The 27917-nt window shown below is 36.2% G+C and overlaps 1 protein-coding gene across 2 annotated transcripts in view; it reads right to left on the bottom strand.

The window, feature by feature from the left end:
* Positions 1 to 16629: 16629 nt before the first annotated feature.
* Positions 16630 to 27917, bottom strand: part of LOC126832621 (uncharacterized) — a 29606-nt gene continuing 18318 nt past the window's right edge. For both annotated transcript variants that reach the window (XM_050563466.2, XM_050563468.2), the window contains exons 16-24: positions 27600 to 27640; positions 25279 to 25453; positions 24591 to 24662; positions 24176 to 24257; positions 23486 to 23547; positions 19891 to 19962; positions 19602 to 19641; positions 19280 to 19368; positions 16630 to 18365 (exon numbers count right to left, since the gene is read on the bottom strand). In XM_050563466.2, the coding sequence (XP_050419423.1) occupies positions 18190 to 18365; positions 19280 to 19368; positions 19602 to 19641; positions 19891 to 19962; positions 23486 to 23547; positions 24176 to 24257; positions 24591 to 24662; positions 25279 to 25453; positions 27600 to 27640 (809 nt within the window). In that variant the 3' untranslated portion in view covers positions 16630 to 18189. The remainder of the gene's footprint in view (positions 18366 to 19279; positions 19369 to 19601; positions 19642 to 19890; positions 19963 to 23485; positions 23548 to 24175; positions 24258 to 24590; positions 24663 to 25278; positions 25454 to 27599; positions 27641 to 27917) is intronic.

Here is a 27917-nt window from a genome sequence, read left to right as displayed (position 1 = left end):
TACATACATGTATACAATAAATGATTTCAAAGTAACTTTGAATAAAACGTGGTAAAAAGAATTAACATCACTTACATTATGTTCAGTATGATTAGTAATTAGTCTCTAAAATCCGATGAGGTTGTTCAACATGTATTATTTCCAGAGTGAATATAGATATTGCACTGTGTCTGAGTTATATGCATGTTGGTAATCACGTCTAATTTACACTAAACAAGTAACATAATAGCTTTAATTAGACACCTAGACGGGACACGGTCTTACCGTTAATTATAAGAGTTTAGTTTGAATGAGCTTAAATATATTTATCCAGACGTTTAAGCAATTAAAACCATGAAATTAATTTACAAGTATTGACAAGTAGTATATGAAGCTTGAGGGATGATTAGCGTCAATATAGAATGAAAATGTGTAGAAATTAGAAATATCTACTATTTCACAATTAATGTACATGTATGTGCACGTTGAGTTATAATTTACCTATCACTATTTATAGTATGAATTGAGATTAATTGAAGAGGGTAATTTGTGTTTTGTTTTTAAAATGACAATATATATGTATATAAATGTATGTTAGTACTAATCGCTAAATGTTAATTTGATACAATTGCAACCATATATAATCTTTGAATGACATTTAATAGATACTAATATGTCTACGCGACATGTCTAAGAGTATTCTCTCAATGTTATCAACAGCATTATAGATATAAGGAAAAATATAATATACAAACTATAACAACAAACCCGAAACCATACATCACGACGGCACAAATGATTTTCAAATAATAAAGTGCGGATTTAATAAATCGATAGTTGTTAGGGTGACCCACCATAAATAAATATCTCCATATATCTCGACAATTACGCCACAATATTTATATATATGCCAAGCCTCAAATCAGTTTCACACAATTATAGTCACTAAATAAACGATCATGTTGTAATCGGACTGCAATCCAACAAATATCGCAGGCAAGCCTTGACATCGAGAGCTGATTATGGTCTGGATAAGTTAATTAATGTCTAATTAATGGTTTTTATAACATTTCAGGCCTAAAAAAAGACCTGCAATAGGCCGATTTTGTTCTTGCATAATGTATGCTTAATGAATCCTTGTTACCGCCGACTATATAAAATTAATTAAATTATAAGTGACAAATAAATAGATTTGGTTAAATACACAGAGTTTGATAAAAATATAGATTTTATTATATATAAATATGGTCGACAACCCTAACCCTCGCACTAATAAAAGATAGGCCTAAAATGTTATTTATTTATAACTAGTAGCTGAAACAATCTTGATATATTTGCCCTTCAATATCTAAATTGTAGTTTTGTCCTTCTATACCAGTCCAAAATTACGTCATTTTAATTCACATATATTCCTATTAAAATTCTCTTTTAAGAGGGTTAGAGATTAAGAATATTATGAGCTTTTCTCGTAATTAAACCCATTGTTAAACCTTAATTTTATAACTTGACAGAGTTACCTTAAGTGATTAAGACAGACAGTTAATCGGCAGGGTAATTGAGTGAAGTCTCAGAGGCAGAACTATTGCTAGATTAAAACAATAGGCTGGCTAATCCAATTAAGGCTGGCAGGTTAATTGGGATTGAGTAGTGACACTTAAATTAATCTGTATGCTGACCAATCGTAGGCCCATATACATTCCATGTCATGGAAACCTCAACTGTATTCTGGGACACACGAATTAGGTATATAAGTTCATGTTGCCTCTGAAACACCTCGCGACATAAGTTTTGATATTAATATCCACAGTATAATCAGCAACAATAGCACATTCGACGACTAAAAAAATATATATAACACGTGATTGTCTGCGATATCACTTCGGTGGAAGCGGACGTAAAATACAACTAACTCATCATCATCTGAAAGGGGCACCAGCTCGTTTGGAATATACCTGCCAAACGGGGAACAGGGAATAAGCAGGAAACTGCCCAATAACTGTTCGGTGTACACTGCAGAGCTTGTGGCCATTCGTGACGCTATATCATGGATTTCCCATCAAAAGACTAGTAAGTTCGTCATTCCAAGCGACTCTCTGAGCAGTCTCATTTCAATCCAAAATGACAACTCGGACTCAAGACCAGAAGTCATTTTGGAAATCAGGCAGCTATACCAGAGGGTTTTAGAGAAGGGAAGCAAAGTAGAACTCGTGTGGATTCCATCACATGTCAACATTAGAGGAAACGAGGAGGCAGATCGACTCGCCAATGAAGGTCTCAAGGACACAGCACCACTCCGCACCATAGACTACAGCACCACGGAAATCTACAGTATGGTCAAAAGACACGTCAATTCAATCTGGGAATTAAATCTCGTTGAACTTGACACATACAGATTCCGGCTGGATGACAAGATCTACACAAAGACAACACTCAATCACCCTAGAAGAGATATTTGTAGACTTATATCGAAGCTAAGGGTGAAAGAGCGGCTGCGAGACTACAAACACCAAGTCATCATCTGTGAGTGCGGAGAAGAATGTACCGCCAACCATGTCCTGGTAGACTGCGAGGTATACGAGGAGGAGAGAAGGGAACTAGTGAGAACAATGGAGACCAACAACATACCATTAAACACTAAGAACCTACTCTTCCCGAGACCAGATCTGAAACTGCAAATCTTCGAACAAATCCACGCCCTAATGGACACAGTTGGACTAAGTAGAATAGTGAAGTAAGAGGGGGTCACGGTTAGACGGGCCCGGCATCTAAACACTAAACTACATAGGGGATTTATACCAAACTGGCAGGATAGTGGAGTAAGGGGGAGTCACGATCAGACGGACTCGGCATCTAAACACTATTCCACCAAAAACAGACACCAAACCTACAGAGTGGGATAGTGGAGTAAGGGGAGGTCACGATAAGACGGGCCTGGCACCTAAACACAAACCCCACAAAGATGACATCTACCAAACTAGCAGGATAGTGGAGTATATATAAGGGGGAGTTACGGTCAGACGAACTTGGCACCTAAACACTATTCCGCAAATAAAACTGATACCAAACCCAGATAGTGGGACAGTGGAGTAAGGGGAGGCCACGATAAGACGGGCCTGGCACCTAAACACTAACCCCAAACGATGACATCTACCAATCCAGAAGCAGACGAGATCATCTACCAAACGATATGTTTTGTATTAAATAAAGGGAAGAACTTCCCACTAAACCAAATCCATGGCCTAAGGCCAAATGGAAAGATTGCAAAATCATATTCTAAAAAACAGGAATCAGCTTCGACTCTCCTATGTCTTGTCTGCGATATCACTTATGTGGAAGCAGAAGTTACCAAGAACGAACGATGAGATTCTCATAATATAATTTACCAACGATTAAAACAACTGTCTTCTTGTCATTTAAGGTAAGCCAAAGTTAATGTAATATTTCTACTTGTCCTCTATTTTGAAAATTGAACTTGTTCGTTTATATAATTATTCGCCTTTAGTTATCAAGTTTTATATATTAATTATTACGTTTTCGTTCAAATGTTGCGAATCATTCCTCCTACTGCTAAAGACCCCTACGCGCAAGCGAATTATTGAAATAAAATTAAACTATATGTTAGTCCCGAAATGACCTAGTTTGTGTCGAGCGGACGTTAAACCCCATTTCTCTCTCTCTCTCTCTTTCTCCTGGCTTAAAACCTGTGAATATTCTCCGAAGTCATTTCGAACACTGATTACAAAAAACCAGAAATGAAACTGGGTTTAACGTCCTACTTTTCTGCAAAAACCGGGATAATGAAGACAGGTAATACGCCATGCAGGGACAATTGTCAAGGCAGCGGGGTTGCCGAATACTCTTCATCGATTTTCATCTGTCAGGGGTTCTTTTACGTACACGTCAACGAGTACACGGACGGACTTCAGTTTTTCGTCCCTTCCGAACAACTAGATGCCTTTCCGTGCAAGCCCAAGGCCTTCCGACCTGGCCAACACTGAACCACTGCGGAACCAAGTTGGGGGCACCCGGATCCCCCAAATGACATGCTATATAGTATACAACTTTGGTGGTTGGGTGATTTGACTGGTGAAATTGAATGTTATATTATCGGGGAAGAGTACCACTTCCAACCCCTCCCCAGGCACATTTTCTCGCCAACCCCGCCTCCCAGAACATACATATTATCTGCAGGTCTCTTTTCCGTAAATGCAGCGAGCCTTTTGCATCGCCATTACAGGCCACATACAGGGGAAATTCTTGATGTTACCTATAGTATTTTTTACACAAGCAATTGTCCTCTTTTTTTTATATAAATTCGGCAAATATACCCCCAACATGGCTAGAACTCTTTGATTTGCGTAAAAACTGAAAGTGTCGATTTAATTAAATTTGTATTGTCGATTTGTTTTAAGAAGTGGATATCTGTCAACATTTAAACTTTTAAGTCCACGGATTAGAGCCGATGTTGAATTAAGAAGTGTTTTTTTGTTCGACAGTCGACAGAGTAAAGCGAATCTAGAATTAGTAGGTGAATCATTAAGCATTTGGTCGGCGGTAACAAGAATTTGGTCGGCGGTAATTATATTACGGTCGAAAGTCATTACAATGCTGTCGGCGGTAAAAAGTATTTGGTTGGCGGTAATTACACGACGGTCGGTGGTAAAAAGCATTTGGTCGGCGGTGGTCGGCGGTAAAAAGTACCACCGGTGGAAATATGCATTGTTCCAAGTTTTCTGTCTTGGCGTGGTCGGTGGCGGTGTCGACCCTACTTGACCTCCTTTTGCTCTGGTCATTCCTAAGGCTCGTTTAACCGCGGTATATGTTTATTTACATGTAACTACTAATTTACATTGTTATAATTATGTCAAACTTGTAATTTAATTATTTCCTGTCTATAGCCCGTTCATATAAGTTATACTGATTTTCACCTAGGCTGTGAAATTCGGTATCCCCTCCCTTGGATAGAAATGTCTGACAGAATGAATGAATGTTTAGATATTGTAAATGTCTTTGACAGAATGAATCCATAAATATTGTTAATTTATCTTTTCAGTTTTTTACGGTGATATAATATAGAACTATTTAGAAAGAAAGAAAAGTTGTTTTTATATTTATTAATCATCACCCGTAAACTCTACCCACTGATAAGAACGTATGCATAAAGAGACTCGCCCAGAACAATTTAGCTTTAAACTTAACAAAATTGCTCACTTTATTGTACAATGATTTGATTATAATTACCATTTTAGAGCTTACACCGATTGAATTAAGTTTATACAACAACTGATTTCTGATTACTGTATCAAAACCTTTACGCAGATCTATAAAAGCACAATAAAGTTTTTGTCGATTATCTAGTGAATGACTAATTAATCCATTAAGAATAAAAAGAGCATCAATTGTACTTTTACCTTTTCTAAATCCAAACTGGGTTTCATCTAATTTATTATTGCTTTCGCACCAAGTGTACAGTCTATGATTTAGAATGATAGAAAAGATTTTTGAAAAAGTTGACATTATTGGAATCCCCTATAGTTGTCCGGTAGGCCTATATTAAAATCACCTGCTTTGGGTACGGGAACATGCTATCTTGCCAGAATTCCGGATAACAACCAACCACTATCATAAATTGAATTAAAAATTGTAACCATAAGAGGCAATAAAATATCAATACTTTCAATAAAAAATTCACTACATATTTCATCAATGCCGCTACTTTTATTTCTTTTCGGTTTTTTAACTACAAGTAGTATTTTGTCATTTGATATAGGTTTGTCTAGTTGATCACATTTGCTATTGTGACAAAAGTTAAGTCAAATTTAAGATTAGTTTCAGAACCTTTGCCATACACACTTTCGAAATACTTTATCTCTTGTTCTTCAGTTGAAATCCCACAGTTCAGTGTGAACTACAGACATATATTTATTTAGACTGGATTTATGTAGAATAGCTAAATCACCACAAATTGAGTTGCACCTTAATCAAATCATTCTAGAACCAGCGGCAGCCAGGCAGGATACGCCCACATTTTCGAGAGATGGATAGAGAACAAGCTAAAAAGAAAGTGTTTTTTCGTACAATCAGAGGCCATAATTCAGGAAGTTACGGTCCGATAAGTTAAGGTCTAACGGTGATATAAGAATACGTTTTTTTTAAATCGGATAAAAATTATGACCTCTATGGGGTCCACAAACTAAAATTGCGATTTTTCGTACAATCAGGGGCCATAATTCAGGAAGTTACGTTACGATATGCGCGATTATCGAAATGAACCGAGATCTTTGGGTTATAAACTTACATTTCAAGTTTCATCAAAATAGGATTAAAATTGTGACCTCTATAGGGTTCACAACCCTGATATACCATATTTTTAAGCTATTTGAGAACGAAGGGCGGCCATTTTGTCTGTCAGTTTTGGGCCGATTTTCACGAAATTCGAACTCAACCGCCCTTAGGGTTTAAAGGTGATATAATAATACGGTTTTTTAAATCGGATAAAAATTATGACCTCTATAGGGTCCACAAGCTAAAAACGCGATTTTTCGTACAGGGGCCATAATTCAGGAAGTTATGTTCAGATATGCGCGAATATCGAACGGAACCGAGATCTTTTGTTTATAATCATACATTTCAAATTTAAAATAAATCGGATAAAAATTGTGACCTCTACAGTGTTCACCAACTAAAAACGTGATTTTTCGTAAAATCAGGGGCCATAATCCATGAAGTTACAGTACGATATATGCCAATATCGAAAGGAACCGAGATCTTAGGGTGATAAACCTATATTTTAAGTTTCATTGAAATCGGATAAAAATTGTGACCTGTAGACTGTTCACAAACAATTGTGGACGGACGGACGGACAGAGGCGACGACAATATACGTCCACATGAAAATGTGGGCGTAAAAAAACGACTTAAGAAATGGATCAAAGCAATTTTTTGTGAACAGTATGATGACACATTAGTGGATAATTCATCACAATTCCAAGACATTACGAGAAGGTCTAGAGTCTGTACACGGTCTATACATCAGTATCTGGTATGCCAACCGCGAGTGTCAATAACAGCAGCGCAGCGTCTGTACATGGAGTGGACCAGACGATTGATGAACGTCATTGGTACCTGCAACCACACTCTCAGAAAAGCCTGGTGCAATCCATCGACTGTGTTTGGTCTCGGTACGACGTTATTAAGTCTGCTCTGAATTTCATCCCAAAGATGTTCAATCGGGTTTAAGTCAGGATTAAGGGCTGGCCAGTGCATATCGTTGACACCGTTCGGCGGGAGAAAGCCCCGAGTAACTCTGGCGGTGTGGGCACGGACGTTGTCATGCTGGAAAACGTTGTTTCAATGACGTGCGAAATGTGGTATGACGTGGGGTCTGAGAGCTTGATTGATGTAGCGCACAGCTGTGATGCCGCCTCCTCTCCCTGGATCAAGATTTTGGAACACCACCGGACTCACTCTCTGGTTCTGGCTGATTTCACCCAAACCATTATGTTTGGACCTCCCCATGAGTCTCGTTCCATGACACATTGGTCAGAATAACGCTGGTCCTGCCATCTGCAGTTGATGCAATACCGGCTCTCATCTGTGAACAAACAGTTCTCTATAACCTGTATTGCCAGTTGGGCAAACTGTAGACGTTCATGTCGATGACGAGGGGTGAGGATCGGTTCACGGTAAGGTCTACGGCAATTGATGTTCTCTCTGGTGAGACGTCTGTGCACTGTATCGGTACTGATGGGTCTGTGTGAAGGGATGCTGCACGTGATGTCGCACAAAATGGCGGGTTTGGTCGCCTTGTGGTAACCCTTGGTCTACGAGTTCGGGGGCGATCATCCGTGATGTTGGTGGCCCGAAAGCGTTGCCGAAGCTTGTAGATAGTCCGAACATTGACCTGGAATTGTGGCCAGCGTCGAGTCTTCCAAGCGCCTGGTTCCTCTGAGCTGTCGTGGGTCGTGGCATGCTGTTGGCATTGTAGTGTCAATGATTCAACTACTACTACCTGGTGCTTTAACGTCTGCTTCCACAGAAGTGATATCGCAGACAAGGCATAGGAGAGCCGAGGCTTCTTCCTGTTTTTAGAATATGATTTTGCAATCTTTCCATTTGTGGGCTTAGGCCATGGGGTAGGTTTAGTTGGATGTTCATCCCTTTATTTAATAAAATACATATTATTTGGTAGTTAATATGTGGAGACAGCATATATGCGGACATATATGCGTCTCGTTTCTGGATTAGTAGATGTCATCTTTGTGGGTTTGGTGTTTAGGTGCCAAACCTGTCTTATCGTGGCCTCTCCATACTACACTATACCACCCTGCAGGCTTGGTGTCTTTTTGGCGGATTAGTGTTTAGATGCCGAGCCCGTCTGACCGTGACGTTCCCTTACTCCACTAGAGAGAGAGAGAAATGGGGTTAAACGTCCACTCGACACAAACTAGGTCATTTCGGGATTAACATATAGTTTAATTTTATTTTAATAATTCGTTTGCGCGTAGGGGTCTTTAGCAGTGGGAGGAAACCGGAGGACCCGGAGAAAACCCACGAGGCTGGACAGGCGACACTACTCCTTGTCACGTACAACCGGGGATTCGAAACCACGCCAGTTGACTCAACGACAGGCCTTGTGACACAGCACGCACGTGCTAACCATTCGGTCACCCCCCCCCCCCCTTACTCCACTATCCTGATAATTTGGTATATCTCCCCTATATAGTCCAGTGTTTAGATGCCGAGCCCGTCTACCCCTCTTACTTCAGTATTCTAATTAATCCAGCCGTGGTCATTAGATCGTGGATTAGTTCGAAGATTTGCAGCTTCAGATCTGGTCTTGGAAAGAGTAGGGTCTTAGTACTAGTCCCTTTCTCTCCTCCTCATATACTTCACAGTCTACCAGGACATGGTTGGTGGTACATTATTCTCCGCCCTCATAGACGATGACTTGGTGTTTGAAGTATCGCACTCGCTCTTTCACTCTTAGTTTGGATATAAGTTTGCATATATCTCTTCTAGGGTGATTAATCGCTGTCTTCGTGTAGATCTTGTCACCCAACTGGAATCTGTATGTGTCAAGTTCAACGAGCTTTAGTTCCCAGATTGAATTGACCTGTCTTTTTACCATACTGTAGATTTCCGTGGTGCCGTATTCTATGGTGCGGGGTGGTGATGTATTCTCGAGACCTTCGTTGGCGAGTCGATCTGCCTCCTCGTTTCCTCTGATGTCCACATGTGATGGAATCCACACGAGCTCTAGTTTGCTTCCCTTCTCTAGGACCCTCTGGTACAGCTGCCCAAGTCTGAGTTGCCATTTTGAATTGAAATCAGACTGCTCAGTATTCAACCAGGTATTTGGGTGCATTTTATAGGGCTGGTCCCGGTGAACAGCACGTGCAGCATGAGTTACATGAAAATCATGGAGAACACATTACCATCTCAGAAGTCAGGTTGCGTTTTTGAGAACATTTCCTGGGTTCAATTCTGTGTTTGGGAAGGAGCCTTATTGCTCAGGTAAAGTTGGAGATGTGGTCACAAATATATAATAAAAACATTTGGCAAGTTTTATGCAATGCATCTATTCAGAGTAACATACCAACCTGACATTTCTTTTGCTGCTTAGTATATAATTAATAAAGGGATTATCATCTATTACTAAAGTTAATCCATGAATATTCCATGCAGCTATGGCAATATAATCAGTTTACCGAATCCTGGGAATGTCCTAGCGTCTTTTATACAGATCTGGTAACGTAAACCGATTATCATCAGGAAACTGAATGGCATTTGACCTTCTTGATCGCGCGCCAACCATTTGAAAACCTTCATTTGATGGAGTGTCGTAGTTTCTATTTGTAGGGGTAGATGATAGCGGACAACGAGAATTCAACTCTTGGATGGTGTTTGGAGCTGCAACAATGTGACTAGCATCCATGTGACTCGAATCAATTGATGTTAATTCTGTTTGGTCAACAGGCAGACAATTATTGGTGGTAGTTGCTGCGTTGGCAAAGGTACCCTGGGGCCTTATGAACTGACTAAGATCGGTATCATAATTGACTGTAGATATTTTACTGTCTAGAGATTTCACCATAATTCTACCGTCGTTAGTCCAACAACCCTCTATAAGTTTATTGTAAAGGTCTCTGCTTTTCCTATACAGAATGGACCTGCTTTTAGAGCTCTGGATCGATAGCTTACAAATCGAACTATAATATCCATGCAATAACATGGGCGCATCGGACTAAAGCGATGCGATCTGCCAATGCAATATCATGTAATGAAAGTTGGACATTCAAATGATTAGTAATTTCACAATTCATAGTGTCAAGAATTTTCCCTTTCACCTGGTACGATACCACTAAACTTGAGACGTGTACGTCTAGCGTATTGTTCTAAATCACCTACCTTATTTTCTAAATGAGTTATACGCTCGTTTAAATTACTTTTATCCCCCAATAACACATCCTACAATAGATATAACTTGTGTAATAAATTTCATAATCTACTGCGATATGGAGATATTGTTTTACATGAATTTGATTGGTCAATCAAAAAGGAACTACTTTTTTTTATTTTCAAAGAACAGTTCATTTTTTTTTAATAAAAATAACTTCTTTCTTATTAAATAGGAGCTATTTTTATTTAATTGGCTTTCATGGAAACACTGGGTCAATATAAAGGACTTTGCAATGCTTGAATTGCTGTCAAAAAATGATGTATCGCTACGCCGTAATGTAATCAGGTTCAGTAAAAGTGAAATCTATAGCAAAGAATTATAGTTATTTATTTGTGCATGTAAGAAAGGATTGAGTGATAAGTGATAAATTTAATCTCCTACTAGTCTTTTTTGATATCAAAAAATATCAACACTCGACAGAGCCTCGGATTTTTTTTACTTTATCGGCTTGTGTTGATATTTTATTTTATATCAAAAGACTCGTAGGAGATTCTCTATATAATATCGGGCTGAAGTTGAGATAGTAAATGTGCTCTCGCGTTATCATTTTTTCAGTAGATCGGCAATAAAAGTTTTTAAGATTGCCCATCCTTCAACAATGTGTCTAGAAAACTAGTAGTATCAGACAAAATTGCTGTGTTGTCAGCAGACAAAGCGTCCGCTCTTTTTCGTTTATTTGAGTTGTCAGATTTTGCTTTTTTGCTGGTTTTCTTTTTAACAGAACACTAGCGATCGGGAAACACATTAACAGAACACAGTTTTTATGAGATACAATCACTAGTTTTATTCTAAAAGCACGACGTTTCGACAAGAATCCACAACAAAGAAAAACTCCCACAATATTACTAAGGGTGAGAATAAAGCCTTACAAGACCTAAAAAACGACAAGTCTATAACGATAATACCAGTTGATAAAGGGAAATCCACTGTCATCATGAACACTAACGAATACAATTCAACCGTCTACCAACTGCTTAATGATGCCACTACCTACAGAGAAACAACTAAATGATAAGCTTAAAGAAATATGTGACTTCCAAAAACTAACCAAAGATCTTTCCTACCAGTTGAAACCTAACCACCCACGTCCCCCTTACGCTCGAGCCACTATCAAAACTCACAAAAACCCGATTAAGGGCCGATTATTAGTCTGTTCAAGAGATTCAGTTCTTTACAATGTTGCTAAATACATGTCTAAGCTACTTGCTCCTTTAGGAACTTCCTCTACCTCAAAGACTCTGGTGGCTTTTGTAACACAATTAGAGACCTAAACCGCCCTGGAAGAATTGTGTTGTACGATGTGGTTGACCTGTTTACCAACGTTCCCCCGTCAAGAAGACATTGAAGTCCTCCGAACCCGAATAAATGAATTAGAAGTACCCCTATATACTAAGTTATCAACCGACCGCATCCTGGAATTAGTTACTATGTGTATTGATTCTACATTCTTCACCTGGGGTGGCGACATGCATGAGCAAGTCAACGACTTGCCTATAGGCAGTCCCTTATCACCCTTAATCTCTGAAATTTTCATGACAGAATTTGAAAAGTGTACGCTAAGAACCTCTCCCATTACTGCAATTCTTTGGCTTTGCAAGGTCGATGATACGTTTGTGGTCCTTGACGAAAATGATGAACCAATGTTCCTACTAGAACACCTGAACAAACAGCATCCCAGAATTAAATTTACTATCGAAATAGAAAAAATGAAATGAAATAAAATGGGGTTTAACGTCCTACTGTTCTGCTCCTAACCTGGGCTAATGAAGACGGGCATACGCCATACAGTTTGCTATGAGGGAAATTTTGCCCGGGCAGCGGCACTATCGCCTACTCTTATATCGAATTCCAACTGCCAAGGGATCTTTTAAGTGCACGCAAATGTGTACTATTTCAAATACAAGCTAAACAACATTTGCAGTTTAGCTTATATTTGAAATAGTATTTCAATTTGCAAACCATATCACGTTCGATGTTGTTTTCAATTTCTACACTCCGCCAAACCATTCAAACTGACGAAGAGCGAGTCGTTCGTATCAACATAAATGGTCCCGATCACACGCATTCTGTACGGATCACACGGTGGCGACACCAAACGACGTCATAATGATGGTTGCTAAGTAGAAGTATCAAAATTCTAAATTTGTTTGACTTTCATGCTTAACATGTAAAGCGACAAGAAAGTCGACATTTTTCGTCTTAATAATAGAAATAAGTTGAAACAGAATTAAAATTTACACTCAACAAAAAAAGAAGTTGGATTATACATTGTCTTAATATAGAAATTACATGAATAGAAGTTAGAAATTACATGAATAGAAGATAGAAATTAGACGATAGCATGTTAAAATTTTGAGTCTAATATACTGCCATACAGAACCACCCACAACATCGAATTAAATGGAATGAGGGCCAAATACTCACCGCCAACCAACAGAACAAGAAAACCAGGAAGATCCTAGAAGCTATAAACATCTGAACATATTCACCTGAACTTAATAGGGACTTAGGGCTTTACATCCCCAGGGCATATGATGATGTTATTAATATGCATAATATAATTTAACTATGGCAATTTAGTACCATTGGTTGTATTAAAATCTCCCCATTATGATCGTTAAGTTTTCGCTATTATAGTTTCTCCCAAATCTGTCCATTATTTGTGTATTGTTATATTTGTATTAATGAATCCATATCATATTTAATTTCATGCATATTCATGGCCTCACTATCTGTGCCTAATCAGCTTTACCCTGTGTATTCATGGCACCCTTTGAAGTGCCTAATAACAGTTAATACCTCCCTACTCATGTATTAGTAAGCTAATTACCTTGTGTATGTTAAATATCCTTTACCTCTTAGGTTCTTTTTGTTACTGTTATTTTAATCCATGTTGATGGTTTCACTATGAACTTTGTATATATTGGAAGCGGACGTAAAATACAACTAACACTAACTAACTAAATGTCATTGTGCTTGATAACGATAAGAGGATACTTGTCGAAACGTCGTGCTTTTAGAATAAAACTAGTGATTGTATCCCATAAAAACTGTGTTCTATTAATGTGTTTCCCGATCGCTTATGCCACTTAAAAGATTATTTTCTTTTTGTTATTATCAACATTTTTTATTGCTGCTCATGCTGAAGAGCCCCGATTTGTTGGTCGTGTGAGTAAACTGTTAGGAAAAAAAGTCAACATGGCCGGACTGAATACTTCTCACAACATTACATGTTTATATAAACTGCCAATCTTTTAACTATTTTACTTAACTTTTAAGATGCATATTCTGCTAAATCCATGATATTGCTAAATCCATGTTAATCCAGTAGAAAATGCACATATTTTGGTCAATTTTAAATCAAATTGTATAATACATTGATAAACTCGACAGGTCATGGTTGACCACCTCACTGAGCGTAAAAATATACATAATTCTGAAAATGTTAAGGGCAGGGTAAAGTGACAAAAATTGTCACATCACCTGAAATGAAGGTGCTCAAAAAATCATTCACAACACCTTTAGTACCTTTATTTTGGTGTCTTAACGTGCTTGAGATGATACTGAACAATAAAAAATGGATGAAAATCAAAAATAATGACTTTGGAATTTGTAACTTTCGAAAATATGAAGCAAATATACCACTCAGTACTGTGCAGCTGCAGGGTAAACAACTCAACATGGGAAATCATAAAGTCTCACACAGTTGCCTGAATATATACACTACAACCATCAAGACTTCAATTTTTTAAAAACTGTCTTTGTTTTAGCACACTACGTCCACATAATTAAAAATTTTTTTTTCAAATATCCTCCATTTTTTTCAAGGGACTACTTTCAGACTTTTTGTATGGAGTACCATCATAAACATCATTTGGATTAAATGTTTCGGTTCTGTATGGAAAATTGTAAATACTGCATCACAATTTCCTTGAAACTGCTTTTGGTTTTCATCAATTTTCTATAATGAATACATATTGTTATCATTTGTATTACTTCTTAATTCACCCCTTGAAACTTTGGCAGGAAGCACAGATGTACTGACAATTACACATTGAACGTTTTTACTAAGTTTTACAGTAAAATAATTTGTTATAAATTTTATTCAATATTTATTCACACTCAACACATTGTTTAATCTTAGATTGTACACTAATAGTCCACTACTGAATGTGGAAAGGTCCACATTGGAAAATATGATGTGTTTCAAATGGTACTCCATAAAAATGAATTTGCCCCACAAAAATTATATCAAGGTAACAAATTCTATATCAGACCCTCAAAATGATTTATTATTCTAACATAAATGAATAATAATCTATCCAAAATTGAAAAACAAGCCATTTTGCTAACATTTACCAACTCTTGTCAACGGCAGCCATGATAGCTTAGATTTTGACAGTTTTGTTTTCATCAATTTACAGAACCATATATGAATAATGTTGATATTAAAAGATGTGTCAGTTCTTGAAAATGAAGCGCAATAGTCTATAATATTACGATTTACCACCTGATGTAAGGATAATTGTGAAAGTATTAGTCAAAAAGTATTTACTGCATTTTTATTTACCTTTCTGTGTCGAATTACCGCTCAAAAGAAGTGTTGCTCGCATCAATTAGTTCATGCATGACTGATGTTTTTAATATTATCAAATCCCGTAATTATGACACATTTGTATTTTGATATGAATTAATCGTATTCCACAGTTGTTTAAATTTAAAAATTTGTATTTAAAATTAACACTTTGCTCATTGATATTAGCATAAGGTCAAGGACTTACCAGATATTCGGCCCCGAAAGCTACCTACGAAACATTGTTTACATTTATACAACGGCAAAATGTGTTATTACTAACCAGATACAACATAATTGTATGTATGGTGATGTAAATGAAACATTTGCATATCGATACAATGTTCCGCTAAGCGTTGTCAGTTAAACGATTATTGGCATCACTCGTCTAACATCTCAAGATACGAAGGGTCATTTTCAAAATTGAAAAAGAAAATGTCGTATCCCAACCCCGTGGTAGCAAGGACGTGGAAATCTCACACTACGAGGAAATAGGAAAGCAACTCGAAAAGCTAATACTCGACTACTGTACTACATAGATCAGAGTCTAAATAGAGAGATAATAGCTGTCCCTAAGTTTTAGTTTTATATTTTTGTCTGTAGGTGTAACCGCGATTGGGCATGAAAGTGATGAAACTGAAATTTTCGTTACGTGATAACACGCGGATGTACGAATTAAAGGGGGTATTGACAGTGAAATAGTGTATTGTGATTAAAAAGAGTTTATTTTGGACGTTTGTATCCCAGGGCCACTATTAATCTGTGTTGGGAAATAATATCTTCAGCCTTGTTGGTGTTGAGACTACTATGCAACAATTTACCTTGCCCTTAATTCAATTTTGCCCGAAAAGAAATGGGATTCTCGTCTTGCCATAATACAAGTTTTCTAAATGTTTCAGAAAAATCTGATGAAAATTCTAGCCTCTATTGTGCTGACAAGCATTACAAGGAGTGTGGCCGAGTTTCTGCAAAAGGGAGGCACGGTGACTCAGTGAGTAGGACACTAGCTCACTAACCTGGAGGTCCAGGGTTCAATCCCTGTGTTGGCTGAGAAAGTTCATCTAGATTTTCTGGCGTGGTTCCCCCTTGCCTTGTCAGTGGTGCAGGACAGAGGGTCTGGCAAAGGACTATATGTATAGGATGAAAAACCAAAGTCCTGTGTACAAATTGATGTGCACATAAAAGAACACTTGACAGTTGGAATTTGAATTAAGAGTAAGCCATACCACCGCTGTTCGGGCAAAATTTTCCCTCATAGCCCACTGTATGGCATATGTCCGTCTTCATTAGCCTAGTAGGTGCAGAACAGTAGGACGTTAAACCCCATTTCATTTCTGCAAAAAAGGGCGTAACTCTAAATATATAGGGATCCTCTGAAAGTTTCAGATAAAACTCTGGCCTCTATTGTGCTGACAAGCATTACAATGTGGGCAGATTGGCAAAAAAGGGGCATAGCTCTAAAAATATTAAGCCGATTTTGTCAATCAGAAATAGGGAACCTCTTCTTGTCAGAATACAAGTTTCCTGAAAGTTTGGGACGGACCGTCGAAAAGGGAAATTACACATGTATGACCACATTAACATTTGGGCTTATAAAAAACAATTAGAGATCTGAAAGATTTGTACAATTTAATTAAATATTAATATATTTACAACCATTGCATATTCGTTCTTAACATAGAATTTAAACTGAGACTTCATTATATTATGATTAAGGATAATGAAAAATAAATTAAAGTCATAATGCACTATTTTAGAGCTACAGAATCCCTTGCAAACTACAATATTGTGAAAGATGAATCTCTAATAGGAATATCAGTCCAAAAATGGTTCATTCCATAGTATTTACAAAGATATATGGAATATAAATTACATTGATCTATGCTGCTTGCTATGCAATAAGCCTGTTGCCCGTGAAAATGTATTGATAAGTTGTTTTTAAATATGATTGAATCCATGCTGGGACATTATCTAGCGTTTGTATTTTGATTTTGTTTTCTTTATTAAATGTTAAATAATCATCCGGAGTACATGTACATACAAGTGTGGATCAAGTCCTGAAAAAGTTTTAAGTACATGTACTGTTAATAGAAGACTGGACAGACAAGATATTGGGTCACTTACCTGGCTACCTCACATTGCCTGTTGTGTCTGGCACATGAGGTTTACAATCAAATATTGACTTTTGAGTTTAAGTATATTGGATTACATATCACAGTTTATTGTTTAGCGTGTGAGGTACTGAGGTAAATGGTAGACCTCCCCTTTCTCCTGTCCATGAATATTACCACTGGTATCAGACCCAACACCAGAGGAATTCTGACTCAGTAAAATATTTATAATACCCGTCCTTATAAATGCCTAGAGGATGTGAACTTATCTGCTATATTACATTTGTAGTTGTATATATATATGTGTAGTTCAGAATTTTAATTGTGCTTTTCTTTTCATAGCTTACAACTTCTAAAATATTCCACTTTTCTATACATAGGCTACACATATGATGTGATTCACAAATTGTACTTCTGTATTACAAATATCTTAACTAAAGCATACAAAAGCACCTATTTTAATGGTATTTTTAAACTAGTTCACAATCTAAATTGTACTTTATATACCTATTTTTCATTTTTTATTTCTACTTTTGTATACACAGTTAAAATTTTGGTTGTATTTTTCTTTAGACATAACAAACAAATTGTACTTCGTACAGCTTAAATAGTATGTTGTACAAATTCTTAATCAAAATTATGTTCAGTTTTGTGTGATTCTTGGGATCTAATAATCCAAACCAATAACAAACAATCTTTAAATGCCATTTAAAGACAAGTACACCATCAAAATACTTCATCACATTTTTAACTTTTAATCATGCCGCAATGATATAGTAAAGTTTTGAATTGGTCTACTACTATCATTAGAATCCACTTTCTTATACAAGTACACAGTTTATTCAATGATTTATATATATTGGATAATAAATATTCAAAATGGCCATAAAATGCATTCAAAAATACCTATTTTTCCAAAAAAGATATTTATTTTGACAGTACCACTTCTGCATATCAGAATGAAATATATTAAATGAATTTGTGACAATTAAAAAGACAGCAAATCACATTGAAATCCAGGTTTGATAGTCTTGATCAGTAGGTAAAACACTTGACAGACAAATCTATATAACCATTGGTTCCTCTTCTACTACTCTATTGATAGAACTGATTGTTAAACTGATCAATGCTGGACAATTCTCTTGTAAAATTTTTCTCATGTTAGTTATCTCCCTTTCTTTGATATGAATATCACTTAAATTCAACAATTGTAAACTTTTAGATCTTAAGCACACTACACCTGAAATAAAATTTATAGCCAATTAGTTAGTCCCAAATTATAACCTAGTCAATTTGAATTAAAGGTGATAGTTCCACTAAAATATGTAGTCGATCTGAGTACACAGTGAATCTTATTTTAAAAATGGTGTCAATTTAAACCTTTGATCTCACTGTTCTCTATAAAGGTTTAAAGAATATGACTTCTTACCAAAACCAATGACTTATTTTGTTGTGGAAACAGTCTTGTTGGAAAGTACAGGGTGATAACTCAAATATATACAAACGAATTGGAAATATTCTGAAAATTGACGGTTCTTCATTATACCCTAATGGGCAATCCTAATCCTGTATCATGTTCACAAGATTACAAATGTCCAAACATAAGTGATGAGAAAACTCGACTTTGATAAGGGTCTTCCTTAGGACTAAATAAATAAGCCTTGATAGATGAAACAAATCCAATAAAAACTGTAGTGTGTGAAGCATTTACTGGTACAAGAGAGAGAGAGAGAAATGGGGTTTAACGTCCACTCGACACAAACTAGGTAATTTCGGGACTAACATATGGTTTAATTTTATTTACATAATCCGCTTGCGCGTAGGGGTCTTTAGCGGTGGGAGGAAACCGAAGGACTCGGAGAAAACCCATGAGGTTGGACAGGCGACCCTACTCCTTGTCACGTACAACCAGGGATTCGAAACCACGCCGGTCGACTCAATGACAGACTTTTACATGCACGCCAGTGTGTACACAGAATCTCCTTTTTTTTTTTATCCCAACCAAACGACTATACGTTGTGCATTGCCAGGCCCTATGTCCTCCACTGCTGACAGTCTAAAGTTGGACGAACAATATACTTGATATTACATGTTTGTGGACAATAACAATACCGCAGTTACTGGAACTGTTGTGGGCTGGCTACTGAGACTTACCTGTCTCTGTGATTTTATTTTTACTCAGGTTGACTTTAGTTAAATAACATTGGTTTAATATCCCTTCTGCTAGAATATCACTAGTAATTCTTTGAACAAAAAAAACAAAAAAAAATTAACAAGAGCCCTAACTTCTTTGGTCCTCAATTTCTAAGTTTATTTTCTATCTAGTTAAATTAAATTTTTAATGAATTTCAAAAGTTAGGCGAATAGAGCTTACAACTATTTTGTCAGTTTAGATTGGATTTAAATTAAATTTACATTTTTGAAGATTACAATTACATTTTTGAATAGAATAATGGATAAAAGCCTGTTTACATACTGTGTAGCTGCTAAACTTAATTCATTTAATTTCTTGAATTCTGAAATTGAAAATAGATTATTATAAATTTTGCAACTAAAGGGGCAACACATCACAATAAAAGTCAGATTAGAGTCTAAGATCATATCAATTACAAAATTTACTCATAATAAAATACTGTCTTCATTAGACCAGTCGGTGTAGAAAAGTAGGGTTTTAAACCCCATTTCATTGCTTAATAAAATCATAAAATCAAATAATTTCCTAAATCTTTGGGTAAAAAAGTTAAGCATAAATTCAGTACATGTACCTTTAATAATGCGGGTACCTTCATCTGTGACACTGGTTCTATCTAAATATAATACTTCTAGATTCACTAAACCTACAAAATAAAAACAACAGTACGTATACATTTACAGTGTATATTATAATGGGAAAAAATATGCAATATGTAAGTGCGTAAACAAAAATAACCATTTTTGATTCAATGAAATATACCATACAAATGTAAGAAAAATTAATTGATGCAAAAAGCTGAACTACATCTAAAGGAAAATTGGTATCATTCTACTTGTATAGTAACATAATATTGATATTCAGACACATTACTGAGAATCATCAACAATCTATTATTAATATGTAATTGTTATTCATAGTTAATAACATCCCAGTTTGTTTAGCATATGTGACCCGTGCTGGCAAAATGAGTCGGAATTTGCCAAGTCTAATAATGAGCTACAGACAAAACAAGTGTAAATATTGATTTTGATCGAAATTGAGATTTTCACAAAAATGAGTCTATAAATATACTATCTATCGATCCAAAAGATCAAAATAGCAATAAAATATTTTAAAACACCTTTATTTGGCCATTTTGTAAGAGTACCGAATTCATAAGGCTGTCTTCTTACTTAAATTCCTCAGCGAAATTAGTTATTCTTCTCTGCTCGCAGCGGGACGACCAGTCAATCCTCTTACATAATACTTGACATAGTTGTAAAGCGGCAAATCTCTAGTTTATAAATATGACCAAAGTATTGCAGATGAATTCATTCTGAATGAATACAAACAAGTTTTTAAAACCCCTACAAAACATAAACAAACCACAGTCCACACAATTCGTTTGCTGATTGACCCAGACACCCCGTGTAAAGCATTGTAGCATCGTGGCTGCCTCTAGGATTTGTGTGATAATTTTTTTGGGGTACATTCAACTCTCTCGGATGATTTACCAAATAATACCCAATACCACCCCAATTATCACCACATACTACCCAATGCTACAATACAACATAATGATGCAAAATGGGCATATTACTTGATGTTTTTAAAAATAAAGAGTAATATCCTGGGAAATGTACTTCAAATGACAAATGCTTATGGATGTCTGGCTGCAAATTTTTTAAATATAATCCTAAAGTGATCTAAAATAACCTAGTTTGTGTCCAGTGGACTTAAATCTTTCTCTCTCTTTTCAAGTTACTATTAAGTTAGTTATTGCATATTTACCAACCTTTTAAAGTGTAATAATGTATAATATGACCTCAAGTATAGTGGGACATCTGTAATAACTTTTTGTTATTGCCACCGCCCGACAATACCCATGGAGTGGTAAAAATAGTTATTTATGGACTGATGGTCATCTTATATATAATATACTATTCAAAAAAAGTAGGGGATATTTGATTTTTAAGTGTTATTAAAGTCACCTAATGAAACTGACGAAGAAACAAATGACAAAATGAAATGAAGTTCACATTCATCGATTTATTCCAAATGATCGTTAGACTAAGTAAGGCACAGACTGACCATTATAAGGGTAAAATGATACCCGGGGTCAAACAGCAAAGTTACCACAGCATCACAACCAAGTCAGTAACGGGTAAATCCTCCTCTGTTTGCCAAACAAGCATTGATCCGACGTGGCATACTCCTAATGAGACGTCTAAGGTCATTTTGGTCCAGATTGTCCCATTCCTGTTGCAACGCAGCAGCAAGTTCTTGGACATTGGCAGGACGTTGTTGACGTTGACGTAACCTCTGTCCAAGCATGTCCCAGACATGCTCGATGGGGGAGAGATCGGGACTCAGTGCTGGCCAAGGTAATGTGGTGATGTTCTGTTGTTGGAGGTAACCTGTAACGATCCTGGCCCTGTGACATCTTGCGTTGTCATCCTGGAAGATGAAACGGCGGCCATGACGTCGTGCGAACGGCACAACATGGACTGCCAAGATGTTGTCCCGGTAGTGCTGGCCTGTAACACGCCCTGCAACAACATGTAAAGCCGTTCTTCCAGCAACAGTGATGCCTCCCCACACCATAACAGAACCACCCCCAAATTGATCATGTCTGATGACGTTAACGTCTTGGAAGCGCTCGTTTCGACGACGCCACACCCTCCTACGTCTGTCCAAAAAATCAACAGTGAACCTTGACTCATCTGAAAACATCACATTGCTCCAGCGTCGATTATCCCAGTGTTGACGATCCCTACACCAACGACGTCTTGCCTGAATGTGATGATCTCTCAAACAAGGGATCACGCGAGGACGTCGGGCGCGAAGGTGACCCCTATGCAGTCGATTCCGAATCGTCTGGCCACTCACTCTCACACCAGTGTCTGTTTGAAGACGAGCGCTGATCTGATTTGCTGTGATGACACGATTTCTCAAGGCCAAGGTACGGATAAATCGATCCTGGGCTTGAGTTGTCGCCCTTGGTCGACCTGAGCGTGGTCTGTCCTGTACAGATTGTGTATCACGGTATCTGGACCATAGCCTGCTTATGACAGACTGAGAAACATTCATCGTCCGCGCCACAACCGCCTGTGTTGTGCCGATCTGTAGCATGCCAAGGGCACGTAACCTTTCATTTTGTGTAAGCCGACGCATATCAAAATTTGTTTTCTGGTCACTAAAACAATTAAACTGATGTTTCCACCCTGGAATTCAATGCCACAATGACTGTAACATTCAAAGTCAGAGTCGTGCAAATCTTGGGTTGGACCCCCATGATGATCCCAAGCATCACCTGCATTCCATGCGGTAGCTATTGGTGCGTTTGGGTGTCACATGTAACTGGAAATGTTTCTTCTGTTAGGTTCTATAGTGACTTTTTTCGTAGTCATTTGCATAATTTAGTATTATGCCCCCAAAATCAAATATCCCCTACTTTTTTTGAATAGTATAATACAGTAGTAAGCATGTTTTGATTTAATGATATATAATGATTAAAATATACACAAAATACTTATTTTTTTCTTATTTTAACTTCGCCGTCTTGGAAATCAACTGTTGATTAATTTGAGTAGCATATGAAATTGATTTGTCGGTTGTAAAGGAAGATAACTGCATAAAAATTGTTGAATATTTGTTGCAGTAATTATACAAATGTTGTGTTATTTGAAGATATTAGGTTGGTAATTGATACTATTGTGTAGTATTTGATAAGTGTTTGGTAGTATTGGGTTATTATTTGCTAGTTTTGGATGACATAGGGGGGCAAATGGAACAGCCAAACATCGGTAATTGCATTTGAAGTAATTTTCCTGCGATATAACTCACTATTTTTTTTAAATATTTCAAGTATTATCCACATTTTGGATCATTATGTTGTAGTATTAGGTAGCATGTGGTGATATTGGGGGTAGAGTTGGGTAAATCGTTCCACCCAACCTGAAGCATCTTACAGGAGAAAAACTTATATTTCACATATTCAGTAGTATAAATACCTGTATTATTGTTGGTTATTTTATGTTACCACCCACATTATTTCAAAACTGATTTTGCCACATTTTTAAACATAGTCCAGCATATGGTCTGATCTGTTTTGTGGAGCAGATTTGACAGCATTGTCTAACAAACACAAAATTTCAATGAAAAAATTTTGTCCAAGCATTACTGACCTTTCAAACTGATTAAACCTGCATCACCAGTTTTTGTATTGCTCAGTAAAAGTTTCTTTAAACTACAAAATAAAATATGAAACAAACTTTTCAATTTGAAGCTTCCCTTGTAGAAACATTAAACGAATGGAGATGTTGTTTAAAGCTAAATTAAAAGTACAGTATATTTAATTTTAAGGGTTAAAAGTAATACTTCTGGTTTCGAATTAAAGAGGGGTGTTATTTGGCAATACACATTAGCTGGCATTCTAACGAACAATCTCGAAACATGTCTTCTAATGATGTAGTGTCTATGCCTTGAATGTACTATTAGTGGTTTTTCATTACCATCATACATGATAAATTCCCACGGAAAAAGTTTTGAAGTGTACAGTTTGTATGCTAACAACATCAATGCTAAAGAATGGCAATAGTTTGCCATGAATCACCCCAAGATTAGAGGTTTGTTCTTGTCCAATAGATAATGAATTTCAGCCAGAACAGCATGGCGTTAAACCCTATTTCATATACAATTGAGTAAATTAGGACATCTCTTAATTTTAGAAATTTCTTCAAAATGTGGTTACCATGGTAAATACATTCAGCTAGTATTACCCTAAAAGACCCTTTATATAGTGACATTAATTTTAAAAAAAAAGTGTTCTAATCTGCTGTGGAAAAATGTAATATTACAACTACAGCTACACTTACCTATGAATTTTTCCGATATGGCGGACACCTTCATCACCAATATTGATATAATTTGTTAAATCTAAAACTACCAATGGAAACCCTGTAAAATATCCAATAAAACAATTTATCTTGGAACTGGATGATATTCAAGCTAACTTATTAAATCAATGTTTCAGTAATCGTTCAGTGCCACTCAAAGGGCTATAGACGAACACATTAGCTACATGAACATGCCACAGGAAACCGTTCCTCACAGGCTAATCCCTCATATCAGAGAGACTGTGGATTATTTAAAACTGTTCTAATCTAGCTCATTGTGCCTTTATGAAAGTATGTTTAGTCATCATGCAGGGTAACCCATAAAATATTTAAATCATAATGAAATAAAAATATCATTTCAATTAGACCATAATATTATAGATGTTTTATTTACCAGTTATGAATGTCATGCCTTGATCTGTTGTAGAATGTCGACTAGGTAACATTAAATTCTGTAATTTTAAACCTGTAATAATATAAGGAGTTAAATGAGTAAGAATGGGATAACCACACATATCCTGAAATACCTTACCTACTAAATCGATTGAAAGTGAGATATTCAGATGTATCCCAGACCTATCTACAACTTACAGGTTATTAGCTATCTCTACCGTGTATCAGCGATGAGATGAAAATATTGATGCATGGCAGGTCTATTGCTCTGTACATAACTTTGTATAATCAATTCACAAAAAAATGCATAAATGTTTAAGCTTTCAAACAATGTACATAGTAAAGTATACTTAGGTCGGACTCGATCTTAAAAATATAAAAAAACTGCGAATCTTTAAAGATTAGGAAAACAAATGGCAAAAAGCAGACTTTAATATTTTTCTCCTGGTTGTCAAAATGATTACTAGGGACAAATATTTTGAATTAGATATAATGTAGGTGTTGTTAGTGAACCTAAAGAAAAGCATGTGAAGATAAAGTGTAGTTTACTTCATACAGTCTCCAGTTATATTTCAGATCTTGACATTTGTATTGTTATCTAAAAGGCAAGTTTCATTCAGCAGAATTAGCTGTATGTAGCCTTGGTTCACGTATATTCCTTTATCAAAGATAAGAAAGTTTATATTTACCTGCTAGGTACTGAAGACCTAAATCACCATTAACTCTTTCTGTACCAGATATATTTAGTGATGTTAAACTGGGCAGTTGTGCCAAACATAACAACGCGTCGTTAAAAATATCTGTATTAGATAGATTTAACTGCTGTAATGTTGTTATGTACTGTATACCAGATAAACTACATACCTTCAAAACATACAAATTACAATATAAACCAAATAAAATTAAAGTTCCTGTGTAAATACTGTGTGATTTGATACTAATTTAAGGAATCTATCTATCCAAATTTTGCTTTAGATCCCTTTAGAAAAGATTCTAATCGCAAGAAAACTACCCCATGCCACAAGAACCTATTTTAAGCAGCCTTGTTTGTCAAGTAACTTGATTCAGGAAGAATCAATTTTCCGCTTGTAATTGTTGTTGGTCGTAAATATCTAACCTAAGAAATTTCTTGGATTAGGCTGACCTTAAAAATATCTTTGTTTCGCCTAACGCGACCGACTAACTAAAACCACCCCCGACTTAAATTATTTTATTGCACTTTTCCACGATCTTTTTATTTTATTTTGTGTGTCAACCTGAAATATATCACGAGAGTTATTTCCCTTTACTATGGCTATGGTTTGATTCATTATTGAAACTGGTTGATCAAGACGAAAGCGTCATAGGTGTCGCTTCTCAACAAAATGGTTGCAGACGAATACACGTCCATTCCCACGAAATGATTCTGCGTCTATGTCTGTGGTGCGTAGTTTTAAACATGACGACGATATATTCAATATCCGTTTTCGAGAAAAATGAAGGCACAACCCGCAGTATCGTTAAAAACGTGTTGAAGGAGTTTCACACTTAAAGTTCGTGGCAAATCGTTTGCGAGTCGGGCATCACGAAAAATTCCCGATGTCATTCACTCATTTATTTTTTTGCCAATTGAATAAGGAAGACGAATGTTTCCACCCGGAAAATTATTAAGCTGTCAAATTAGCTCTTAAGTTTAATAAAAAAAACTTTCAGTTCGTTACTTTTTACGTCAGACCCCAAATTCATTAAACAAAATTAATGAATCTGTAGTATACAGCTAATAAGTTTTCTGTATTGATTTCTCTAACTTTAAAAAAAAAATCTGAAAAAAAAACGACCTACCGACCCTTCTCCTCGATTGTGGGTCGGGTTTGGTGAAACAAAGATATTTTTAAGGTCAGCCTTATCCTCGGCTAACTTCTTTTTCCACCGTTTAATTGCAGAGTCTAAATGACATTTAAGTCTCTCATTGTTTTCATAGCTGCTAGCCATTGGATCAACCTATATGAAGCTCTACATATACGTCACTTGGGCAAACAGACTGCCAGTTATTGATATCTTTACATTTTTGTAATGTGGGTGCCCCATGGGTGTTTTTCATGGAATCTAGTATTTTTCTAGTATGACTGAGATTCTCAACTTTCTATATATAACAAATATGCCATGCTTTTATCAGAAATAACTAACTACTGTATACATAATTTCGTGGGAATGCATCTTTAAGAATGTTTCAAATAAAAACTTTATTGTGCTTCAGGTTCTTCATATCCTCTTATAGAAGGCTTAAAGTGATATTGCTGGATATTTAAAATTGTGTTTCACACTGCAATTCACCAAGGTGAAAAGCTGACATCATGTGCTGTCAATGTCCCCAATCCAAATATGGTATATGTTGGTTTGTTATCCCTTTTCTGTGATACAGATGCAGAATTAAATGAATACTGCTTTTGGAAACATATTTTGACTTTCCCATAATTTGCATGGGCTGCATTAACAAGGTTTTTTCTAAAACAAAGGTCACAGCTTTCATTTTGTCATGAACACAAGGATGCTAGATTAGTCTGAAATTCCCAAACTTTTAGATACATCATCTCCCTTTACTACAGACATGTGATACAAACACATAATGGAAAAGATTCGTTTACAGCCAGTGAAATCTTTTTTATAGCAATAAAACTCACAGAAAAACAAAAAAAAGCAACCTTATTAGGATAATGGAAGATCGGAAAATTAAATTAGAAAGGTTTGGACTAAGATGTGAAGTGGATCATAGCGGAAAAGTGAAAAACGAACCTTGAACTGTGCAACTTGATTATCACAGCTAGACATTTCAGTTGGAAAGCGCGAGACTTGGTATTTGCGATGATATATTCTATCGAGGAATCTGAGAAGTCTTGAACTGGGTCCAAGACAAATCAAAATGTAGAATATTACGTAAAGGTCTTGATAAGCGAGATCAAGTCTTCTATTGAAGATGTGATTGTTGTGAGATGGAAACGATTGTACAAATGTTGCATAAAATGATATTTACCTTAGTGTCTTCTAACTGAAGAGATTTTAATTCTACTAAAGCTGTCAAGAAAAAAAAAACACCAGAGAAATAAAATTTATGAAAACCAACATTATAATGGCCTGATTAATGTTTAAAGTGTGTTATAAGTATATTTTTTTAGAGCATAGACCTAGCTATCCTCACAATAAATATTGTCAAGTCTTAGTGTAAAAAAAAATATCGGCAATAATCATTAATTACAACAAATTTGTAACTCATTCACCACAAAACATTTATCCATCACATGAATAACAAGTAACAACTGGTACCGATAACCGGATGTCGGCAATATAAACA

This window comes from Patella vulgata, chromosome 9 (assembly GCF_932274485.2).
Source record: "Patella vulgata chromosome 9, xgPatVulg1.2, whole genome shotgun sequence".
Taxonomy (NCBI): Eukaryota; Metazoa; Mollusca; class Gastropoda; family Patellidae; genus Patella; species Patella vulgata.
Note: the sequence above shows the minus strand (reverse complement) of the source record. Positions and strands in the feature narration are given on the sequence as shown.